The sequence below is a fragment of the Cnephaeus nilssonii genome (genome assembly GCF_951640355.1).
Source record: "Cnephaeus nilssonii genome assembly, chromosome: 2".
Classification (NCBI taxonomy): domain Eukaryota; kingdom Metazoa; phylum Chordata; class Mammalia; order Chiroptera; family Vespertilionidae; genus Cnephaeus; species Cnephaeus nilssonii.
Genome location: NC_137073.1, coordinates 34,389,650 through 34,415,158, shown reverse-complemented (window position 1 = coordinate 34,415,158; position 25,509 = coordinate 34,389,650). Strand labels below are relative to the sequence as shown.

The following is a 25,509-nucleotide window of genomic DNA, read 5'->3' as shown; positions in this document are numbered from 1 at the left end:
GCGTGACCGCAGGGGGTTGTCCGTCCGCGGCACGCACTGCAGTCGCAGCCGCCTCACGCCCGTTCCCGCGGTTGCAACCCGAGCTGCAGCCTTTGCGCCGCCTTCATCCCCTCAGCCACCCGCTGCGTGGTCGGTCCCTCCGGCACACGGCTCCAGCCGCGCTGCAGCTGCCTTCTGAGCCCTCAGGCCTCCCCGGTTTTCTCGCCCGGCCCGACCCAGCCCGCGAAGATGGTGGATCGCGAGCAACTGGTGCAGAAAGCCCGGCTGGCCGAGCAGGCGGAGCGCTACGACGACATGGCCGCGGCCATGAAGAACGTGAGTTCCTCCTCCCCTCCCCCTCATCGCCCCAACCCCTTCGCAGACGCGTGGACGACCCGTGGATTAGTCGCCTGTGGCGACTGCAGGGCCTTCTCGCTCTCTAAGCGGACAGGGGAGGGTCCCGATGGCGAATGGGGACCCGGATTGTGACGCGGCCTCTCCCCGAGTGTCCCCCAGGGCCGACGGCGTTGCCTTCTAGACCTTCCCTGGGCTGGGCTGGGGCGGGGTCCTGCGGGGCTGACCTCTGAAGTGGGGTCTCTGCCCCCCGCGTCTCCTGAGCGGGGGTCTTGCGCATCCTTTGTGCCCCACTTCCCCTCCTCCCAGCCTTGGCGTGGGGGCGGGGGACCGCATGGATGCGGTTCCTCTTTCTCTCCCTGGCGTCTGGGCGGCGCCTTTTGCATTCACTCGGCTTGTCTCCGGGTTTCCTAACATCTTCCCCTCTTCCCTCCCACCCCCTCCCAACCTTCCCCGCTGCCTCTCCCGACAGATCCTGTAGAACCTCCCTAAGAAAAATGTAGGCTTCCCTGAAAACCTGGGCTCAGTGGGGCAGAGTCGAAACCTTCCCCACGTTTTTCTTAACAAAAGGATCTTTCTCCATTTCCCAAAGCAAAGTCCTCGTGCTTTTAGGAAGGGGGGGGGGGGGGAGGACGTTTGTCTTGCTAGCGTTTTCATTGATTGTTCTCGACATGTCATTTCCATTTCTCCCTAATGTTTTGTATTGAAAACGGTAGGTATTGTCTTTAAAATAAAGGTTGTGAACTTATCTGGCTGGTTCAATTTGTGACATGCTGTTTGTTTTTTTAAATACAGGCACACATCTGTTGAAATTCCTATTAAGTTGAAAAAAAATATTCCCTCTAACCTGTTATTGCAAACAAAGCGATGGTGGGAGGCAGTATCAAGTCATTCCAGAAGATTCTGCATTTGTCATATTGCAGAGAGCCTAGACTGGGTGGAGGCTGGGAGGAGTTACTGTAAATGGGAAAAAACGTGTTTTTAAAATTTTCTTGTTTTGTTAGATACATCTAAGGCTTAAAAAAAAAAAAAAAAACACACGCAAGCTAGCACATCCCCATGCTGATGAAAAGGGAATACTGATCTCTAATTGTCTGCAGATTCCTGCCTGTATTGCACCATTTTGTCAGTAACACTACATTTATCTAATGGGCTGTCAGCGAGTTTGATATTAGGGGAGGAGAAAGGTATGGAGCATTATTAAATGAAACATGGAAAATGATTCCAATTAACGATCTAGGTCTCCCACTACCTTAATATTTAACTTCCTACCTTACGTAACAAAGATTTTAAAAATGCATCTTTAGTGTGAAAGGGATTCAGATGTGTAGTTTGCATGTTAAATCTTTTTAACGAAGCAGTATTGGTATTACAGATTACTGAATAACTTTACGAATTCACAAAAGATAAGCTGATGTCTTTATATTTAAGTCAGCTACATGAACAAAATTTTATCTCATTAAGCAAGACAATTGGTTCTGAAAGTGGGGGGACCAATGAATTAATATATTGCCACAGTTGCTATCCTAAAACATTTTAAAGCTCAAATGACAAAAGTTGCATTTTTAATAGTTACAAATATTGGAAATATATTAAGTTCATGTTATTTTGACTTTTCTAATTTTTCCGTACTTCTAGTTTCACAGAAAAGCGAGTGACCTCGCACCTATATCCAAAGCAACCCAGTGATGTCACACAATGACACAGAGGCTGCAATGCACCGAAGGGCTGGTAGGGAGTATGCAAATGGCATTTGTCCAAGGTAATGCAGAAATTAGCAGATAAGCCAGGTGGAATTGAACACTTCATCTTTCAGCAGATGAGGATTAGTGCAAAAAATAATTTCATTTACCCTTACACATGCAGGTCAGTGACCTCTAGATATGCCTATTCATTTTCCTATTTCTAGTTTTCTCATAAGCGTGTATAAGACATTTGTATTTTTAAACATCCATCTCACCATTAAAATTGGACAGTGATGGAATAAAGATAGAAATTTTAAACAAAACACTAGGTTGGATTGGAAAAGTTTTCTTTAGCTATATTTGTGCTTCTGCTCCTTGATGGAGTTGGAGGAAAAAACACTGTCAAATAAAGCAGACCTCTTTCCAAACCTGTTTACTGTGACTTTGATGAAGTAGGTTTACCTTGAACCTCATTTTCCTCATCTGTAAAATGGGTCAATACCTACTTGAAAAAGTTGTAAGGATTAAATAAATGCAGTAGGTGCTCAAAATAGAAACTATTTATAAAACTGTGTGTTTTTTTCTTATAAAAGTCATCTCATCATAGAGAATTTGGAAAGTACTGGAAGGTAAAAAGAAAATACTCAGTCCTACATGTTAGAGGGATTTATTTGCATTTAATGAAATTATTCTAGTAACACTGTTGGAATCTGTGCAGAGTGGTAGTTGTATGTAGATAAGCAGGCTAGAAATAGTATGCAGTATTTTGGAAAGGAGGAAAAAGGGAAATTTAGTCTTCTAAGACAAATGTGCAGTCTTACATTTAAGAAGACAATGATTTCCTACTGATTAGACAATGCTGTCTTGTCCTTTGGATTTTAATGGCCTGGGAAGTTAATGTTCTAAGTAGGCTACTGGTATTTGCCTGGGGTGGGTGTAGAGAAAAAGGTCTGGGCTACTAATTTTAAGTCACTGGGTTAAGCAGTTTAACTCCTGTGTGTGGCTGGGGCATTGGTGACAAGAGGCTACCTTAGTTATATTTTTATAAAAGTCTTCCTAGTAGAATTGATATACTTTAAAATTCTTGCTATCTGAAATACTCTTTTTCCTATTAGCTCTTCCAGGAGGCTAGATCAATAGCCATTATCTCTAATGGAGTAATGACACCTCTGGACTCTTCAGAGGTGGAGTTCTGCCAGCCATTATTCTAAGTCATGTGGTTTCAATTGTTCTCTTCTTGGGAGTGGAAAGAATACAGATAACAGTTTGCTTTTTATGTGTTATCTTTCACAATAACTGAAATGAATGTTAACTGCTTTTTGTAATTATTTAAAAATTATATTGAGATAACGATGTTGCTAAATGTACATCTTCATTAATCCTTTGGATTAACTGCTGACCCTGGGGAGGATTTCATCCTTTAATACTTATTTATTACACCAAACTCTAAATTATTTTAAAAAGTGGAGAAAATGACCTTGCTTTTTTTTTTAATTCTTTATTGTTTAAACTATTATATATGTCTCCTTTTCCCCCCATCGACCTTGCTTTTATTGAGGTTAAAGTCACATAACAAACCATTTTCTTTTCAAATTTTTTTATTCATTAATTTTTTTTTAGAGAGAGGGGAAACCACGGGTGGGCCGAGGGCTCTAAATAACTGTCTTGCCAGGACACAAATTAACCACTTTCAAGTGTACAATTCAGTAGCATGTAGTATATTCACAATGTTGTATAACCATCATCTCTAGTTGAAAAAAATGAGAAAATGATATCTTTAAAAGTGATGATGGTCTGGCTGTCGCTGGCTGGATTTCAAAACCTGACTGGTTCAGGAATGTGTCAATAATGGAAGTACAACAGCAAAGCCAGTGGTAATCAGTATCCCTTTGTCTTTGTTTTCTAACGTCTGAACCTTTTCAGCATAAATTGACAAAAGTTAGAGCTTAAAAACTTACCCAAATAAATAAGAAAAATTTACCTGAAATCAGAGCAAACTATTAACTATTTGGAGATCATGGGAATTTTGCTGGTGGTGGTATGTTTCATTTCCCACCCCAAGGCTGACTTGGTTATAGATGATTTCCCTGTTGTGTGGTAGCAGCCCCCTAATGAACCTATCTATGCATTACTGAGAATGGTGAGCCATTCAAACATGGGATTCTTAACTGATGGGATTCCCATAAATAAGATGGTAAATACAGTGGCTGGATGTTTCTAAATCTGCCAGAAGCTTCTTCTCATCCTCAGATCACTAGCTCTAACCCTTTTATTTGTCAGTGCGTTGTTCTGTATTTCTACCAGATTTCAAGGGATGTGAAAGAAAAGCAAAGACTATATGTTTAATAGTCAAGGGCGGAGGGGAATTAGATATAAACCATTATCTTTTGTCTTATTTTTTAAACTCTTTTTTAGTGCTTGACCAGATATTTGAAACTATAATTATGGGGGGCTATCTTTGTTGTCTTTCTAGTCTACCAGTACCAGCTGCCTTATGGCCTTTCCTCTCATAATCATTTTTCTGTTGTCTTCCCCAAATTCCACTTTAGGTATCAGCTATCGCTTTGGTTCACTATCAAACCATATCATCTTACTTTAAATTGGCACTTGTAGATATTCTTGAAATTTTAATGTTACTAATTTATGAATTTGAATAGTTAAGTTACATGAAAAGTAATCAACAAAAATTCCCAAAAGAAAACTTTAATTTTAAGATAAATGGTTAAATAACTGGTCTGGTCCCATGGTTTTGCAGAAACAATAAAAATTGTAAATCTTAAAGCGTTTGCATGAGTTTCTCTCCCTTCCTTTTAAAAGAACTGCCCAGCGGGTGTGGCTCAGATGGTTGAACGACATCCCATGCACCAAGAGGTTGCCAGTTCTATTCCAGTCAGGGCACATGCCCACATTTTGGGCTTGATCCCCAGTAGGGGGCGAGCATTAGGCAGCCGATCCATGTTTCTATCTCTTTCTCCCTCTACCTCTCTCTAAAATCAATAAATACATCTTTAAAAAAAATAAAAGAACTGCTTAAGTCTAAACTAAATTTTCATCAGCATTTCACTTGTAAGGAAGGATGTGTCCCACAGCGGTAGATTTTTCTTTACCTTGAGTGGAATACTCTTAATGTGCCACAAAGCTTTAGTTGGGTTGTGAACAGGTAAATAGAAATAAGTATTCTTACATAGGTTTTTAAAATTTTTCTAATAAATCTTTATTGAAAGTATTACATATGTCTCATTTTTTCCCCATTGCCCTCTACCATCCCCTTCCTTCCAAGCCTTCACCACCCTATTGTCTGTGTCTATGGGTTATGCTTATACGCATGTGAATTCATTGGTTGATCCCCCCCCCACCCGCCCCTATTACATAGATATTAAAAAAAATTATTTTTTAATTATAGCTTACATTTAATATTTCATATTAGTTTTAGGTATACAGCATAGTGGTTAGACAGTCATATACTTAACAGAGTGTTCCCCCAACGCTTCTAGTACCCACCTGGAACCATATATAGTTATTACAATATTGACTATATTTTCTGTGCTGTATTTTACATCATGACATACATTGATTTTTTAACATGACATTTAAAACATTTCCAAATAAACTCTTCGGTCTTATTTTTTTTTTTTTTTTGGAATATCATATTTTTTGGAGAGATCTAAAGCCAGACTTAGTGAGTAAGGCCCAGGTGTAGTGTCCTTAATAATTCTGTTACTATAACAGGGTATCAGAGCTGGGAATATGACAGTGACAGCAATGGGCAGCTGAATATGTAATGACAGTAGTAGCTCAAGAGGAATCCCGCATCTACCCTCCCCCGCAGCTGAGTGAAGAGCAGCTGCAGTGGTATAGAGAAGTGAGAGAAGGCTAAGAGGTAACCAGAGGAAGGCTTTTATGCCCCCATTGCCCTCTCCCACCACGTTTGCTTTGGAAGATCATTGAAATTTCTTTAGCTTTCTGGAAGGAATTATGGCATCATACTTAAATAGCCTCCATCTAGGAAACAAAGTTGCCTATCGTGCCAGTACTTTAAAGATGCAGAGATAAGCTTAATTTTTTTTTTTACTGAATTGTTTCACTTCAGTACCATTCATTTCAGTATAATGCTCTTTTTGTGGCAGTTTAACATGAAATAGTGAATTAGTATGTCTTTGTAGTGGAGGTCCAGCATGAATAGTAGCTAGGCATACGATCCCATACTCGCTGCAGTACACTTTTACATTAGGCCTGCCTGGTATGGGTACACTATGGGGATGGTTGTTATTTACAAATCATACTCCAGTTTTCACATACGAACTACATCTGGTCTTTTCTAACTGCATTTGTGTAGTAGAAATAAAAACTTTAAAGTTTAGACACTAGATTTTTTTTCTTCTAGGCTGAAAATGACCCAATCCAGAAGGGCAAGGAGAACTAACAGGATAGAAGAGGAACAGTAGTAAAGAGCATTCTGAGGCAAGCAAAGCAAGTGAGCAGGGAAAGGACTATTCTAGAATATCTTGAATTTTGGGATGCTGTGATTTTTCTAAAAGCCTGGTTTTTGGAAGTCTGTCATCAATGGGACTGACTACTGATGATTAAAATGTCTGGCTTTTTAGGATGCTAGAAATTTTTTTGGGAAAAGACAAGTATTATCACCATAATAATTCCCCAAGGACAGATATTGCCATCATGTCTTTTTCTACAAGTTTAGGCTTGCTTTTGTACATTGTCTTTTTCCCTTAAGATTTCAAGGATATTTTCTCCTGTCAGTATTTTCAGTGGCTGAACAATCCTATGGGTGTGTCATAATTTAGTTATTTTTTGTTTAACATTTAGGCTGTTTCCAAATTTATAAATAAAACTTCCATGGCCTTCAGTCCCCAAGCCGACACTCTATCCACTGAGTCATTCTGGCTAGGGCTATTTTGTTCTTTAGATTCCACATATAAGTGGAATGAAGGGTCCCAGGTTCGATTCCAGACAAGGACATGAAACTTGGTTACAGGATCCCGGCCCTGGTCGGGGGCATGCGTGAGGCAACCAATCTATGTGTCTTAAATCGGTGTTTCTCTCTGTCTCTCCCTCTCCCTTCCACTGTCTCTAAAAATCAATGGAAAAAATATCCTCAGGTGAGGATTTAAAAAAAAAAGTGAACTAAATAAAAGAAAAAAACTTCCATGAATATCTTTGTGGCTAAAGCTTCCAAACAGTTTAGATATTAGGACAGAAACACAAAATTGCTGAAAGAATAGCTAAGAATAATTCTGAAGGATCTTGAAACCATCACTAGTACTAGGTTTGATCTCTTAAAAGTTTTGAAAAATGTAATTGTTGGAGTAGGTATTATACACACATGGTTCAAAATTCAAGGATGCCCTATCACTCTTTCTATCAATGGAAATAAAAGGTTCAAATGGGGGAAAGCTTGACTGCTAGCTTATTTGTGGCAAGTCTCCCTTTTTCTGCTTTCTGGTGGTTAGAATGATTGCCTTAAAAACAAAAAAACTAATATGGAGCCCTGGGTAGTGTGGCTCAGTTGGAGCATCTAATACATCAGTCAGGGCACATGCCCAGGTTTCGGGTTCAATCCCTGGTTAGGGTGTGTACAGGAGGCAACTGATCGATGCCCCCCCTCCCCCATCAATTTTAAGGAGAAAAAAACACAACAATGTAGAAACGTTAAAGTATATAGTATATGCAAAATAAAGGTGAATTGGTATAATATGCCTTCATATAACCAGGTTCATTATTTGTCAGCACATTGGCCAATACTGTACCTACATACTTTCCTAACTCTTCCAGCCCATTTGGAATGTACCATCTTGGCACATGGCTTTTTATCAAACTAAAATTACTCCTATTTGCCACAAATGCTCAGATTACCAGCAAGATTTCTACATTCAAATATGGCAACTGAAAAGTATAGTTTCTTGCTTGAAGCATTAATCCAGATGGCAGATAATTTAATTTTTCCTTGATTTTTAAGATGAGTGCTTCCTTAAGTTGACATCCAAGTGCTTCTTGCCCTCAGCTTTTACTCTCAGGAGGGGTTGGTTGAAAGGCTGGGTGGATAACTAATAGGCAGAGGAAAGATGATGGTGTCTGTCGGTTAAAAGAAGAGTTCTGTAATTACATTAGTATGTTCTTTCCTGTTTACTGCCTTTTTTCTTTTTTTACAGTTAGAATTAATTTTACTGGAAGTTAATGGGTAGATAGTTGCGGAGACTTCATTATAATCTCCTGTGCGCCCCCCCCCCCCCTTTTTTTTTGAAAAGACAATGAAGGTAGATGCTTTTGTTCTAGCTTTTAATCTAATCTGATAGACTGGCTAAAACACAATTGATTAGTTGGAGACAATGTGAATAAACATTTTGTTTTTGTTTGGCTTTGTTGCTTACCAAGCATTTTTTAAAGAGAATAAAGTTCTCTCTTTTTTTTAAGTCCTCACCTGAGGATATGTTTATTGATTTTAGAGGAAGAGGAAGTGTGGGGGAAGGTGGAGAGAGAAACATCAGCTGCTTTTTGGGGATTGAACCCAAAACCTAGGTATGTGCCCTGACTGGAAATCTAACCCTTTTTGGTATATGTACGACACTCCTTCCAACTGAGCCACCTGTCTAGGGTACTTGCCAAGCATTTAAAAAAATCATTTTGCCTTAATGTCAGTATACTACTGAGGGAATGTGTGTATAGATAATGTATAGTAAGTATGCATACTAGCTGAGGTTTGAATTCAGAAGTATGGAGCTGACCAATGTAATGATATCATTAATTTAGGTGAGTATACTGCCATTTTTATTTGAAGGTCCTGTAGGTAAACTTGAGATTTTTGGAACTTCATCCATCTATTGAGGAAGGAAACTTTAACTATAGTAATGGATTGAATTTTAACACTTGGGTGAAATATATTTCTATTGATGATAATACTTAATTTAGAACTACATCTAGCATATAGATTCTCAAAAATAATAAATTATAACTAGTTTTTATTTTGACTATATGGGGAAAGGTAAAAGTTACTAATACATAGAGTAAGCAGTAATTAGTTCTGTGTGAGAATTTTTTAGAAGGCTTTAGGAAATAAGTGTAGTATTTGAAGGATATGTAGGAAATTTTCCGTTATGAGTTCTGGAGATACGTTTTTTATGTGGCCAGAAAAGCATGAGAGCAGTATGAGGAAGAGCAAATATGACCTGGTTCTGGATATTAATGGCTTTGAGTAGGGTTTTTCTTCCTTGGCACTATTGACGTTTGGACCAGATTATTCTTTGGTCTCTTAGGGGGCTGTCCTAGGATGTTCATCAGTATCCCTAGCTTCTGCTTAATAGATAATATCTCAATAGAGCTACTTTTTTAAAATTGCTACCCTATAGCATAGTTCATACAGCACTTTCTCACATACCAGCTTGTTTAATTGCCCCCTCCCCCAAAAAAAAGAAATGATCTGTGATAAAGCTAGCAATTATAATATTAGTGTGTTTGTTGAATTCTGAAAATAGCTTAGCTGAAGTTTGAATTCCTGTATTCTGAATAGCAGACTGAAGGGTCCCGAAAAAAGAACATATTTTGAGGAAGAGTCAGGGTGGTGAGAGGAATTGTATCCAGATCATAGAAAAAATAAGAGAAGCTCCAGGGACATGAAGATTCTCTTTACCTGTTTAAAGAATTGATTTTGGCCTGAAGAGATAAAATTATTAAGTCTAGCGAATGGCAGTTGTAGGGAGATAAATTTAACTTTAGCATGAAGTACTTCTGAAAGTGAATTTAGTCTGAGTTCTCACAGAAGTTGTGTAGATAGACAGGGAGACCTTCACTCAGTAGGGTCTGTAAGAGGAAAAAGGAGCACAAGATTGGTATGTGTATAGATTGTCTGTATTTTGGGAAGTAAGTTATCTTACTATACTGTATCTCCCTCCTTGACTTTTTCCCCCTTAGTGGTGGGATTGAATGCTTTGTAATGAAAAATATCCGTGCTAAGAATTGTAAGGTTCTCCTGGCCAGGTAGCTCAGTTGATTAGAGCTGTGTCCCAATTAGTCAAGGTTGTGGGTTACAAGAAGCAACCAATGAATGTGTAAATAAGTGGGGCAACAAATCGATATTTTTCTCTCTTCCCCTTCGTCTCTCTAAAAAACATAAATTAAAAAATTTTTTAAAAGAAAGAAATATATAAGGTTCTTATCCCTTTTCAAGTTTGTTAATTCCTGAGTAATAAACATAAACTTTTTTGTTCTTGTTTTGGGACTTGAGGCTATTGAGAAAGATTAACCTACATCAGACTACAGAGGAATTTATTTAAAGTCAGAAGAGGAGGATTAAATATAAGAGCTAGAGGTCTGTGCTCTATAACAGTGAGTTTTTTTGTGTAAGCCCACATATTATGAAGCATGAAGTATTTAGAATTCTGCACTTATCAAACAAATGAGCTAATATTTAATTGCTGGTATGTGAAAAATGTTACAATAAGATTTTATTTTTATAGCTTTATTGAAATATAATTCACACACCATACAATTCACCCATTTAAAGTGTATATATAATTCTATGGTTTTCAGTATATTCATAGTTGTATAGCCATTATTACTACCTAATTCCAGAACATTTTCATTACCCCAAAAAGAAATTCTGTACCCAATGCAGTCACTTCCCATTCCCCAACACTCCCCCAAAAAGGTCCCAACTCTAAGCAATCACTAATCTATTATCTGTTTCTATACATGTGCCTATTCAGGACATTGCATACAACTGGAATCATGTAACAAATATGTGGTCTTTGGTGGCTGGCTTCCTTCACTTAGCATAAACATGTATTAGTACTTCATTCCTGTATGCCTGAATACTATTCCATCCTATATAATAATCCTATATAATAAAAGGGTAATATGCAAATAGACCAAATGGCTGAACTGAACAACCAGTCAAAGCATAATATGCTAATGATATGCTAAGGCTGCTCAACCACTTGCTATGAAGTGCACTGACCACCAGGGGGCAGACAGTTGACCAGTCGCTATGACGTGTACTGACCACCAGGGGGCAGATGCTCCAACCAGTAGGTTAGCTTGCAGCTGCGGTTTGGCTGATGGGGACTGGGTGAGATGGGGCTGGACACGCCCTGGAGCCCACCCCGAGATCCCTCCCCGGCATGATCGTGCACCGGTGGGGTCCCTCAGCCTAGCCTGCACCTTCTTGTAATCCAGGACCCCTTGGGGGATGTCGGAGAGCCGGTTTCAGCCCGATCCCCTTTGGGAGAGCTCCAGATGCAGGGCTCATGGCTGGCAAGCGTAGCAGCGCAAGCCTCTCCTGAACGAAGCCTCTCCAGAACGAAGCCTCTCCAGATCGGACTGATTGGGTATGAGCCTGCAGAAGGCAAAGTGGGGCCTGGATGAGCAGGAGCTGCAGGGGCGTTGGACTGCGGGTTTTGCCCGATCCTTGCAGGCCACCCAGAGGGACTCCACACGTGCACGAATTGTGCACCAGGCCTCTAGTTGTATGGATAATGTGGCATTTTGTTTTTCTACTCAGTTGACATTTGGATTATTTCTACTTTTTGGTTGTTGCTGCTGTGAACATTCATGTACAAATTTTTGTGTGGACATTATGTTTTCATTTCTCTTGAGTATATCTAGGAATAGAATTGCTGAGTCATGTGGTAACTCAACATTTTGAGGAATATTGTGCTTCAGTTCTTAGGCTGGAGAAATAGACATGTATGGATCCCATGCAGTATTGTGTCTTTAAGGAGGAGGACTGTACAGAATAATATTTTTAAAAAGCTTCCCCTCCTTGGTTCAGAACAAGTATAGTGGAGAGCATGTGGGATTTTGAGCCATTGGATTTAGGTTCCATTCTTTGACTCTTAATTTTCTTAACTTTAAAATGGAAATAACAATACTTAATCATAAAGGCTATCTGGGGGGCCGAAGGGGAATTACAGTTTTGGTGAAGAACCCATTTTGATACTACAAATTTATTTAGAAAAATATAGAATAGTTGGGTACAAGTGATATTTGGAAACTGTAAAATTATATATGTAGGAAATAAACTGGAAAAATGTTAGAATTAGTAATTAGTTCAATGAAAACAGGGTTAAAGTCTGTAGTATATATTTTACTATTAGCCCTAATCTGTATAAAGATATAATGAAAGATTTTTATACAACTAAAATAAGTTTTTAAAAAAATATTCTTGGTGGAGGTGGGTGGTGAGCTCAAAGCAATGAGTGTTTGAGTTAGTTTACATCAATAAACTTGTTTATAAAACGACTGGCTTTATTTTTTTGTTTAAAGACTTGGTTTTCAAAATTAGTTTTAAACTTTAATTGTAGATCTGATTAACGGCAAATTATGGAGAGGGTTTAGTTTGAATAGGCACTACTGGTAACAAGTCAAAGTTCAACCTTCTCTATCTTGACTGCTTCTCCTCCACCCCAGTATATTTTTATTGATTTCAGAGAAGGGAGCAGGAGAGAGGGATAGAAACATCAAAGATGAAAAAGAATTATTGATCGGCTGCCTCCTGCAGGCTCCCTACTGGCAATTGAGCCCACAACCCTGGCATGTGTCCTGACAAGGAATCAAACCATGACCTGTTTCATAGGTCAATGCTTGACCAATGAGCCACAACAGCCAGACAACCATTTTTAAATTATTGGTTGGTCTTAAATACTTTTTAGGAGGTCTTTATGTAATAGAAATTAGCCCTTTTCCTGTGATATGTTGCAATGTTCACATTATCAGAGACTCCACATGGGTGAAAGAGCACAGGATTTGAAGGTAGAGGGTCCTGGTGCTGCTGTGTGTTGATGGTGTGATCTTGGGGAAAAAATACTTCATTTCTCTGCATCACATATAATGTCCCACTGTAGGGTAGTTGTGAAAAGATCATAGGATTTGGTGGTGTCAGAAAAACTCAGGTGCTCAGTCAGCTTTCCTCTCATCTCAGACCTTGGGTGTGGCCCTGAATATGCCATGGAAGTTTCATGACTTCTAGAATGTCCCTCTTCCTGGAATGTTTTTCCCTTCTGTAATTTTTATCCAGGGTGACTGCTGCTGGTTTTTAAAAACACAGCTAAAGTTGTTACTTCTAATTAAAATATTCCCTAAGCTTTCCAGGAATAGTTTTGCTACCTTAAGAATACCTCTGTGACTGATATTCTAACGTGAATAAGCTTGTGTTTCCTCCTCGGGGAGTTTTGCATCTTTAGCACAATGTGGTGCAGTGTGACACATGCAGGATGCTCAGTGAATGCTTGATGAATCATCTGCTAAGGAGTAGCGTTTAAGTATCTTTTCCTTGCCATCAGACCTTATGGGACATGTTATATCAAGTTTTCTAGAATGATTATGTGTTGGAGGTCCCCAAGACTGTCCCCGTAGATTTAATGATTTGCTAGGACTCAGCATAGTCTCACTGGTGGCTATGGTTTATTACAGTGGAAAGATACAAAGCTAGATTGGCACAGGGAAAAAATGCTTAGGGTGAAGATCAGAGCAAATCAGGTGCAAGCTTTCAAGGGTTCTCAGAGTCACACAGGAAGGACATATGTCTGAAATGTATAACGAGGAAACATTATTTTTTGTTGTTGTTAATCCTTACCTGAGGGTATTTTTTTTCCATTGATTTTTCAGAGAGAGATGAGAGAGACACATTGATTGGTTGCCTCCCACACATTCCCCAAGCAGGGCTGTGGATCGAACCTTCAACCCAGGTACATACCCTTGATTGGGAATTGAACGAGGATAGAGCCTGCAACCTGGGTATGTGCCCTGACTGGGAATCAAACCATGACCTGGTTCATAGGTCGATGCTCAACCCCTGAGCCACAGAGGCTGGGCCCAAGGAAACTCTTGAGACTCAGTGCCCAACAGTTGTATTGGGGCTGGTCACATAGGCACTCTCTGCCCATCACATAGCAAAATTTGAGACTCCTAGAAGGAAAACGGGTGTTTAAAGTAAATCACATTATTTGCACAGTTTAGGGACAGTGAGCCATTCTTATCAGGAATTGTGGGAACTCTTCTAAAATCCACGTTCTCAGATGCCAGCCAAAGGTCAGTTTTGCAAGTAGACCTTTCTAAAGATAGCAGTCTTGGGCCTATCTTGTTTACTCTTTCCTGCACAGAAAAGTTTAAGGTATTTTACTCAGATATGACTTAGTAGACAGGTCATCTCCAGACTACATGGTTAATTGTATTCAAGCAGAACAGAGTCACATTTATTTACAATGGTTATTTCACTGCCCACACAGTATATAGACACCATGTTCTACATACACACTGATGCCCATCTTGTACCATGTTATCTTATTTCTTCTGTTTTTAGTGTAGGGTGTCCATATGTAATAATCACTGCACTTACCTTTTTCATGGCTTCTTGGCCCTTTCCATAATCTCAAGGGTTGTTAATCTTAGAAAAGAGTTCTCTCCACAATTCTTAGGGAAGAACAGTTGACACTAAAGAATTAATATCTAATGCCTTAGTTTCTGGGATTTGGGGAGTTATATTTCTTAAACTATTGGTGAGAATAACAGATTTCTCTAGCCTTTTTACTCATAGCTCTTTAAAAAAAAAAAGATTTTTATTGATTTTAGAGAGGAAGGGAGAGGGAAAGGAAGAGAGAGAGAAACATCAATGATGAGAGAGGATCATTGATAGATTGCCCCCTGCACACTGGAGACCGAGCCTTCAACCCGAGCATGTGCCCTGATGGGGAATCGAACTGGGATCTCCTGGTTCATAGGTCAATGCTCAACCACTGAGCTACATGGGCCGGGCTACTCATAGCTCTTTATCTTCAACTCACTAAAAGAAATTTGAACTTTAGCTACTATTGCAAGATTTGAGAAGAGAGGAACCTCAATTTTGTTTTTAAGCAGAACATACAATGCTGCAGCATACAAGCTTTCCACATTTTCCAACACCCATGACAGTAAATTTGGGGGACCATATTTGTAAATGCTGCATGCTTATAAACAATTCAGTGACTGTTTTGAAAAACATTACTTCCCTTCCCAAATGATGCATATCTCATGTCTTTCCACATCGAATAGTTTTTGGACACTGGGAATTTTTTTGTCCTTTTAAAAAATTACTTAGTATCTTTTGATAGTTAAAAGTAGTATAGTTGTGATCTTTATTTTAATGTAAAAGTCATTCTCATACAAGTCATTTTGAACTTAAGGATTTTTCTGAATTCTGACAAGGTTTTTAGAGAAACCTTGCTTTCCTTTGAACAGACTTTTTAGAGTTAAAGGCTGTTCCCTCTAATTTAGTTTCTTAGTGGCAGAGAACATCTGAGTATGTTCCAAATGTGGTTGAGTTACTGTATCTAAAGGTGATATTGTTTCATAATCTCCATGTTCCAGTTTGTCTGAGGCAACTAGATAAACTTTACATGTGCACAAATTGCTACCTTTGGATTCTGCAACCAAACTTTATTTTCGGTGTGAGAGCTAATGGTATATAGCACAGTGCTGAGGTAATTTGAGCTTTAAATAGTTGCTAGCTCTTGAAATAAGGATAGCATGATTTAGGGCAGTGGTCGGCAAACTCAGTCAACAGAGCCAAATGTCAACAGTACAACGATTGAAATTTCTTTTGAGAGCCAAATTTTTTAAACTTAAACTTCTTCTAATGCCACTTCTTCAAAATAGACTCGCCCAGGCCGTGGTAGTTTGTGGAAGAGCCACACTCAAGGGGCCAAAGAGCCGCATGTGGCTTGCGAGCCGCGGTTTGCCGACCACGGATTTAGGGGAAAGGCCAGGACTCTGTCTCAATGGCCTTACGACCTCTGGCTCCTCCTTGCATGGAAGACATTTATCAGGTTGCACTAGAGACAGTTAGTTAGTCTTCTGTAGCTGCACACTCAGTGAATATAGGCTAGAGTCCTGTGATATGTTGGCCCAAGGCCTACAGAGGCCCTTGGCTTGTTTGAAAGCCAGTCTCGGGAATTTTTCTACATATATGATAGTAAAGTTTATGGAAAGAAAGTGGTGTAATTTAGATAAGGAAGTTTCAGCTTAGAATAGAGCACAGGATAAAATGGAGAATAGAGCCCTAACCGGTTTGGCTCAGTGGTTAGAGCGTCCGCCTGCAGACTGAAGGGTCCCAGGTTCGATTCCGGTCAAGGGCATGTACATTGGTTGTGGGCACATCCCCAGTAGGGCGTGTGCAGGAAGCAGCTGATCGATGTTTCTCTGTCATCAATGTTTCTAACTCTATCCCTCTCCCTTCCTCTCTGTAAAAATCAATAAAATATATTTTTTAAAAATGGAGGATATGCCGAAACCGGTTTGGCTCAGTGGATAGAGCGTTGGTCTGCGGACTGAAAGGTCCCAGGTTCGATTCCGGTCAAGGGCACGTACATTGGTTGTAGGCACATCCCTGGTTGGGGGGGGGGGGGGCGTGTGCAGGAGGCAGCTGGTGGATGTTTCTCTCTCATCGATGTTTCTAGCTTTCTATCCCTTTCCCTTCCTCTCTGTAAAAAAAAAAAAAAGAAAGAAAAGAAAATCAATAAAATATATTTAAAAAAAATAAAAAATGGAGGATACTTGATATAGGAAGATAAGTTTGGAGATTAAGAAATTTAGAGGCTTCCTAGGTGAGAACTCAAATGAAGGAAAATTATTCAAGTTATTCTCTAAAGTAATTGCTCACATCTCTCTAGCACTTGACTGTGTCAAGAGCAGTTTATATCTTCCATCTGATACACCTTTACAATAACCTTATGAAAGAGGCAGAGGCCTCTGTTTTACAGATAAGCAGACTGAGGCCCAGTAAAATGACATATCTTGCTCTCAAGGTCACTTAGTAAATGGTGAGACTGGGGAAACCCCAGTCTTCTGGGATATTGGAACATACATATCAGAAATGAACAGGAATGGCAATGGCCTGAGGCTAAGAATAGTGTCTCCAAAGCCTAGAATATATACAGAATTGGATGTGAGATGATAAGTCTTATTCAGGGGAAGTGGTGTTTCTACAAGGGGATGTGCTAGGGGATCATGGAGCAGAAAGCACCTCTGTCCTGGTTTCCTTCTGCTTTGAAGTCCAGTATGCCAAACCCAAGCTCCCACTTTGTGGTCTGTAGCATTTAGGTCATATCTGGTAGAGGTCCTGGTGTTCTCTAGCATTATAATGGAGAATTAGTAATGCATAGTAAGAGGTTAACATAAAAACTGACCAGTTTAGTAAATATTTGTATATTACTTGCTGGATATTGTGAAAATTAGCAAAGCATGATCAATTCATTTAAAGAATGAATTGCAATAAACTAATAAAAATGATTTAGTTTACATTTTGATTTAATTATTTTTGAGAGATACTATTTAAAATTTTTTTAAATATTTTTTTATTTATTTCAGTGAGAGGAAGGGAGAGGAAGAGAAGGATAGAAACAACATCAATGATGAGACTCATTGATTGACTGCCTCCTTCATGCCCCCTACTGGGGATCATCAAGCCTGCAACTTGGGCATGTGCCCTGACAGGGAATTGAACCATGACTTCCTGGTTCATGTGTCGGCCCTCAACTGCTGAGCCACACCAACTGGGCCTGAGAGATACTATTTAAATTATGCAACAAGTTTCAATAAGCGTAGCCCTTCCCCACCCCACCCCCTTTATAAAAGTGTAAATGATTCATTCATAGAAAACAAGTCTCTTGGCATCCTAGCAACCGCCCTCCCCTCCATAGTTTAACAGATCTTTTTGGCTTATGATCCACCTACCCATCACATCTGTAACTAATATGTTGTTATATAAATGCTATGGTTGAGCTACACAGGAAACAGTGAGGCCTCTAGAGAGTAGCCAGTTTTAACGGGGTGGAAGGAGAGATGGGGAAGATTTCATAGGGGACATTAGTATAAACTTGGTTCTTGATAATTGTGTAAGTATTTTCCAGACAGGAACACTGGGAAATAGTCTAGGCAGGGGCAGAAGTATGAAGTGTTTTGCAATTAATGTTGCAGCTGGAGTACAAGCACATGAGAGGGTCAGGCAAGGGAAGTGCCTAATCTGCTGTAAAACGTAGGAAATAGTGAATGATCTGGGTTTCTTGATGTTGTGATTGACTTAGTATACACCAGTTTAGGTATGATAGTTAACTAGACAAATAAAAATGTAACCTCAGAATAGGAATAAAAAGTAAGACTTCTATCCCTGCAAAATTTTCTGTTTCATGTGGTTGTCAGACACTTGCTACTCTATATGGATGGCTCTGATGTCACAGAAATCAAATTATATAAATTAAATGTAGTGTTAGTGATTTGATTTAATTTCTTTATTATATTAGTTTCAAGTGTACAACATAATGGTTAGACATTTATGTAACTTATGAAATTATCCCAAGTTAATAAATCTAGTACCCACCTGACACCATACATAGTTATTATAATATTATTGACTATATTACCTATGCTGTTCTTTACATCCTCATGAGTATTTTGTAACTGCCAATTGGTGCTTCTTAATCCCGTCATCTTTTTCAGCCAGCCCTTTAATCCCCCTTCCATCTGACAACTATGTAGTTATTTCCACTTTATTATTCATAATTTTGTTCTCTTTTTCTTCTTAAAGAAGTCTTAAACATTTCTTGTATGACTGTTTTGGTGGTGATGAACTCCTTCAGCTTTTTCTTGTCTTGGAAGCTCATTATCTCTCCTTTGATTCTAAATGATAGCCTTGCTGGGTAGAGTAATCTTGGTTTGTAGGTCCTTGGTTGCCATTACTTTGAATATTTCTGGCCAATCCTGTCTGGTCTGCAAAGTTTCTGTTGAGAAATCAGCTGACAATCTTATGGGAGCTCCCTTGCACATAACTATCTGCTTTTCTTCTGGTACTTGTAAGATTTTCTTGTTGTCTTTGACCTTTGGTATTTTAATTTATGATGTGTTTTGTGTGGGCTTCTTTGGGTTCATCTTGTTTGGTACTCTGTACTTTCTGGTCTTTGTCTATTTCCTTCACCAGGTTAGGGAAGATTTCCTGTCATTATTTCTGCAAATAGGTTTATAATCCCTTGCTCTCTCTTCTCCTTCTGGTACCTGGTTAATGTGGATTTTGTTACTTTTTCTTTTAATATATTTTTATTTCAGAGAGGAAGGGGGAAGGAGAGAGAGATAGAAACATCAGTGATGAGAAAGAATCATTGATCGGCTGCCTCTTGCATGCCCCCCACTGGGGATTGAGTGCACAACCTGGGCAAGTGCCCTTGACCAGAATTGAGCCCAGGATCCCTCAGTCCCCAGGTCGACGCTCTTATCCACTGAGCCAAACCAGCTAGGGCGGATTTTGTTACTCTTATTGTTCCATAGGCCCCTTAAACTATCCTCTTTTTTTTTTTTTTTAATTTCTGACTGGTTCTTTTTAATGGTTTCTATCTCTTTGTGTAAGTTTTCATGGAGTTTATCTGTTCTCCTAAGTTCCTTGAGCATCCTTATAACCAGTGTTTTGAACTGGTAGATTGCTTGCCTCTGTTTCGTTTAGTTATTTTTCTGGCGTTTTGTTCTTTCAAAGTATTAGGTAGATATGCTACATCTCATAGTCTTGGTGGGGTGGCCTTATGTAGTAAGTGTTCTGTGAGATCCAGTCTCCCTGTTCACCTGAGCTGGGTGCCCCAGGGGTGTCCCTTATGTAGGTTGTATGCATCCTATTGTAGTTGAGCCTTGATTGCAATTGACAGGTTGGTGGGATTGACCCTCATGCTAACTGGCTGTGAGGAGTGGCCATGACTATAGCAAATAAGCTGTTTTATAAAAACTGACTCTACAGAGTGGATTTCGCTTTGAGAGGTTTTGGTTGTTTTCTGCACATGCCCCAACCAGGGGTTGAACCTGCAACCCAGGCATGTGCCCTGACCGGGCATCGAACTGGCAGCGCTTTGATGCACAGAATGATGTTCAACCAAATGAGCCACTCTAGCCAGGTGACCTTTGAGAGATTTTAGGACAGTCCACAGCTTGAGCCAGGTCCAGTAGGAACAACCTGTGAAAGAGGCTCGGGCTAGTGTATGGGTTGTGTGGGGTGAGGTCTCAAATAATCAACAGGATGAGGCCAGCAAGTGATATTAGCTAGTTGGATGGAGACAGATTTGGTGCCCACCTGGAGGGCTCAGCAAAAGAACAGTGGCACCTGCCAGCATTTTGTCCGGGCCAGAGCTGCTGCCCCAGCACTGGAGCTCAGAGCGAGGGAGTGTTTTAACCCTTTGCACTCGCTTGCTTTTTTCTCGAGCTGCTACCGATGCTAACCGTGTCGAGTCACACTCGACATCCGAGTGCAAAAAGAGGAACATCTGGGACTCCAGTAGCCCTTCATCTCACCATCTCACCCCAACTGAATCCCCACTGATTTTTACAGCCACAGATTATGGGGCTGGGACTCCTTGCTCCTCAGGGAGACCTCTGCAGTCAAGATAACCCTCTGGATTCTTTTTTAATTTTATTTACTTATTTATATATTTTTTAGAGAGAGAGTGGAAGAAACAGATAGAGAAACATCGATGTAAGAGAGACACATCTATTGGTTGCCTCCCACGTGTGCCCTGAAGAGATTGAGCCTGCAACCGAAGTATGTGCCTTTGACCAGAATTGAACACAGGATCATTTAGTCTATGGGCCAACTCTCTATGCACTGAGCCTAACGGTCTAGGGCTCCCTCTGGATTCTTAACTGCCACAATATAGGTTGTAATTTTGATGTGGTCATGGGAGGAGGTGAGCACTGCATTCATTTACTCTGCCATCCTGACCAGAGTTCTCAGTGTGCTATTGCTTTAGTTTTCTCAAGGCAGTTAGTCTTTGGGATGATGAGGACCCTTTAGAAATGCCCATATTGAAAGAAGCATTAATTCCTATTGGCCACCTCAGTTCAAAAGTACTTTGTTGACCTCTCCACTGTTTTGTATTGCTAATTGTATTCAGTCAAACACTATAACAAATATGTGTTCCCCAAGTTGCTAAAATCTCAGTCCCATGTCCCCAATTTTGACTAACTTTCTGAGGTTTATAATTCATATGATCTTAACACAAGAGCAGAAAAGCCTACTTCTTTCCCAAAAGTCTGCTTGAAGTTGACTCTGTATTCTCAACCAATACTCAAAATATTCTCACCCAAAAGTTTAGCAGACAGGGCAATATTAGAAGGAAGCTGTCAGTCTGTTCTTAAGAGAACAGAATGGTATATAAGAGGTATATAAGCCACCTATAATAGAATTTCCTAGGATTGGTGTGTATGTAATGGTACGTGAAAGAACTGTTGACCTTTTGCAATTTAGATAAAAATTTGATTTGTCATCTAATAGTTAGACTTGACAGTTCCTTTATGGAACAGCTATGTGATAAGTATGTGTCCTTTTATAGGTGTGAAGCAGGGATTCAGGCACCATTGACCCAGTTGCATTTTTTTATTTTTACTTTTTTATTATTATTATTTTTTACTATTGCTCTTTCCACCTCCATCTCCCTTCCATACACCCACACAGCCTGATAACTTCTCTGTCTATTAATCTTTTTAATCATCTGATGGATGTTTATGTTTTAGCTGTATATGGTTATGATTAACCCAACGGACATCATCTGTACCATAACAACTCTTTATTCTTTTCCTCTTAATAGGTGACAGAGCTGAATGAGCCACTATCCAATGAAGAAAGAAATCTTCTTTCTGTGGCCTACAAGAATGTAGTTGGGGCACGCCGTTCTTCCTGGAGGGTCATTAGTAGCATTGAGCAGAAGACTTCTGCAGATGGTAATGAGAAGAAGATAGAGATGGTCCGTGCTTACCGTGAAAAAATAGAGAAGGAGTTGGAAGCGGTATGTCAGGATGTGCTGAGCCTGCTAGATAACTACCTGATCAAGAATTGCAGTGAGACCCAGTATGAGAGCAAAGTGTTTTACCTGAAGATGAAAGGGGACTATTACCGCTACTTGGCTGAAGTAGCCACTGGAGAGAAAAGGGCGACTGTTGTGGAATCATCTGAGAAGGCCTATAGCGAAGCCCATGAGATCAGCAAGGAGCACATGCAGCCTACTCACCCCATTAGATTAGGCCTGGCTCTTAACTACTCCGTTTTCTACTATGAGATCCAGAATGCCCCAGAGCAAGCATGCCACTTGGCCAAGACCGCCTTCGACGATGCCATTGCTGAGCTCGACACTCTCAATGAGGACTCCTACAAGGACTCCACTCTCATCATGCAGCTCCTTCGTGACAACCTAACGCTCTGGACAAGCGATCAGCAAGACGACGATGGTGGAGAAGGCAACAATTAAGGCCCCTCAGGTGGACTGGCAGCGCACGCTGATGCTACTACTGCAGTCTTTATTTTTTTCCCATGAGTTTGGGGGTCGGGTGGGGGAGGGAAGGGGAGGGGTGACCTTCCTAGGGAGAAACCCACGACCTGTCCTGTCTTTGATCGCCTCTTTGACATTTTTGCCAAAATACCACTAGTGGAAAGTCAGGCTAGCTGTGCTGGTATTGGAATAGCAGCCTCACACCGGCATATGGACTGTTCTGTAGATTAATGCAAGTGGAGCTGTCTGTCTTTAATTTAACTTATTGCTAGATAATAGGATTTTAAAATGAAAAGAAAACTTCAGTGGAATGGCCCTCATTCAGTAAGTTCTGTGGTTCCAGTAAGGATTTTTATGTACATATGCTCTTGTCTTAAGTTTTGGGTACTTTCTATCTCATCTGTTTTAGCTGTGCATTTTTTTCAGGGTGTACTCTACCAGACATGGAATAGTTTAAATCCCAAACTGACAGACTTGGAACATAAGGTATATTTATCCTTATGGTTTTTAGGCCTTGCTAGTTTTCTGAAGTCTCTGATTAGATGACAGTATTAACACTAAATTGCAGTTTACAGTATTTCTACATTACAGCCATATGTAACATCAAGCCATTGACTGTGTATTTTTCTTTGCTAGTTATTTTGGCTTTACATCCTTATTCAGCCATATCCAGGTTGGTTATCTCCTAGGCCAAAGGCTTGCCTGAGAAGCATCAAAGCTACTTTAGGTATTGGTTAATAGGTGCTTGGCAGGTGGCTGTGGGATTTTTATCTTTCTTTCCTCTTAAGTCCACCACAAAAGTTATTAATCACTTTAATAGAAATGTTAAACACCACAAAAAATAGAGAAAATTCAGGTCTGTATGTCATTTATTGATTGCATTGATATTTTCAGAGAAATCCTGATTTGTAAGCTGCCACAGCTCCTTCCTCAGGGATTACGCTGCCATTTCGCTCTTCACTGGAGTCTTCCCCACTGTACCTTATGCTGATGCCACTCAGTTGGGTTGAAAAGCTGTGGGTTGTAGAAGCTGGGTGGTCATTTTGAGAAAGTTTGTGGTGCAGTGTGTGAAAATTCAGGTGCTAGAAGCTTACTGGTAGGAAAATCCAAAAGGAAGAGCTCTGTTCATAAACATTCTGTCCGGTTCCGGGAGCCTCGTAAGTGTGTCAGTTTTTCTCCCTGAAAACACTTTTCCCCCAATCAGTTGTTACAGGAAAACACACTAAAATCATTATCAGATAATAAATACTAAACTCCTATTTGACCAAAACTTTTTCTATATATTTTTTTCTCTTTAACAAAAACATGGAAATCAGATTCATTTCTTGTGTAATCAGTGCATGCTTTAGAATTGAAGGAAACCACATTGCTATCTTCACAAATTTGTTTTCATTTAGCCTTAGGTCCTCCATTCTCATTTTGGATAAACCTGTCTGAAAACATGATCTGTTGCACGTGTGTTCAGCCTTTTTTATAAGATCAGTAACTGTGAATTCCCCAGATAGGTCATGACAACAGACTTGTTTTCTTAGGCAAGGAAGAGGTATCAGTAATGATTGAGGAAAACTGACACTTGCTTTTGCTAATACCAAAATTGAGCTTACCTTTAACAGAATCCAGGTGACAGTGAAGATTGAATGGTGATGATACTCTGTAACATTGCACAGTTTATCCAGCATGACTTTCCTTAGACAGTCCCCTTCCTATGCTAGAGTGAAAGTCCCAATTAACTGAACCCTACCAGAAGAACTAGGAGAAGAAAGCTTTACAGCTCTTTTGCCATTACAGGGCTCTAAAGTCAATGCCATGGAAGGGGAAAGATTTGAAGGGGGAGGGTAGGTGGGGCTTTCCTTAATTTATCTTCATGTCCAGTGAGCAGTGTTGTGTCCTTGTAGCATTTGGAAATGATTTACTGGAATTACAAAACCTATATATTTTTTTAAAATTTCAGCTTTGGCTCTGGCTGCTTTTTAGAATAATGCAAGATAAAATCATACCTGAGGGCTAAAAATGAAGAGGAAATGGGAGACTTGATATTTAAGCAGCTTGAATGGTTTCTTTTCTTTTCTTTATTTTTAAAGAAATGCACTTGCCTATGATATTGTCTCTACAGTGAAATGATTATTCCTCCATTACTCTATTGATACAATATTGTGCATGCTAGTGTTGTATTTCTATAAAGTAGCTTGAAATTTATTAACTTATACTGTAGGTGTTATGTATTCCTATGACAAAAAATTAAGTCTTCAAATTTTTTAAAGTTTTTTTTTAATTTAAGTTTTCCTTTTGGGGGTAAAGTTTGCTCTACCAAATAGTGATTGTAACAATTTGATCTGTTTTGGATGTTGCTATAGTGACATGCAGTTATATATTTTGTTTTTAAGGGGCGGGGGGGGCAAAAGAAACACCAGTGTTAGCTTAATCTTAATGTCTGGTGTTTGTCATGGTGAAATTATAACTATTACAGTGTAGGAGAACAATGAATATGTTCTCTGAATGAGCCTTTGTGCTTTTTGTCATGTTATGCAGTGAACTATTTTTAAGGTCTAATCAGTGATTATTTTTCCAACTCCGTGTTTCTCTAAGAATTATTTCACACACGGACCGTTCTTAGCAGTTTTCCTCAGTGATGGAATATCATGAATGTGAGTCATTATGTAGCTGTCGTACATTGAGCAAATAAACTTACAGATCTGACGTCAGTGCTACATAGTTTCAAATTATTTAATGAGTTTAAAGTTTCCTTTGCTTTTCAAGGTTTGATTGGAGTTGGTGTCCTCTCTCCCCACTCAAAGAATGAGGTTGGATGGTGGGGGCGGGTGGGGAGTGCTTATCAGGAATCAGACCTGGGTTTACTGACTTTGAAAAATCATTGCACCTTTTGGGCCTTCATTGTTTCTCCTACTAAAAGAGTGCTTTCAACTAGATCTTTGAAGATGGCATACAATTTGTGAGAAGTGCAAAGACCTTTGTTTGAATCAGGGCTCCTCTTGATGTTAGGGCAAATGACTAAACTTCTGAGCCTTGGGTGGTGGGGGTTAGGGGTGAGAGTGTAAGTCTAAAACTGCTGGGTAATGTGCCTGGTTCAGTATCTCTTAATTAGGTGCCCAGTATTGTTGGAGATCTCATTATGTGTTTGATGAGGTGGTTCTTTGTACTTACAAACATTTATAAATATACTAGAGGCCCGGTGCATGAAATTTGTGCAGGGGGGG

The 25,509-nt window shown here is 39.7% G+C and overlaps 1 protein-coding gene across 1 annotated transcript; it reads left to right on the top strand.

The window, feature by feature from the left end:
• Nucleotides 1–24,996, top strand: YWHAG (tyrosine 3-monooxygenase/tryptophan 5-monooxygenase activation protein gamma). The gene is made up of 2 exons (XM_079782878.1): nucleotides 1–315; nucleotides 21,617–24,996. The coding sequence occupies exons 1-2, from the start codon at nucleotides 229–231 to the stop codon at nucleotides 22,271–22,273; spliced, it is 744 nt and encodes a 247-aa protein (XP_079639004.1). The 5' UTR covers nucleotides 1–228; the 3' UTR covers nucleotides 22,274–24,996.
• Nucleotides 24,997–25,509: the final 513 nt, after the last annotated feature.

Bases quoted from the DNA above. Each gene is read 5' to 3' on its own strand.
- YWHAG (XM_079782878.1), top strand. From the start codon at position 229: ATGGTGGATCGCGAGCAACTGGTGCAGAAAGCCCGGCTGGCCGAGCAG. The intron at 316-21,616 runs GTGAGTTCCTCC...TCCTCTTAATAG, and splicing joins TGGCCGCGGCCATGAAGAAC to GTGACAGAGCTGAATGAGCC.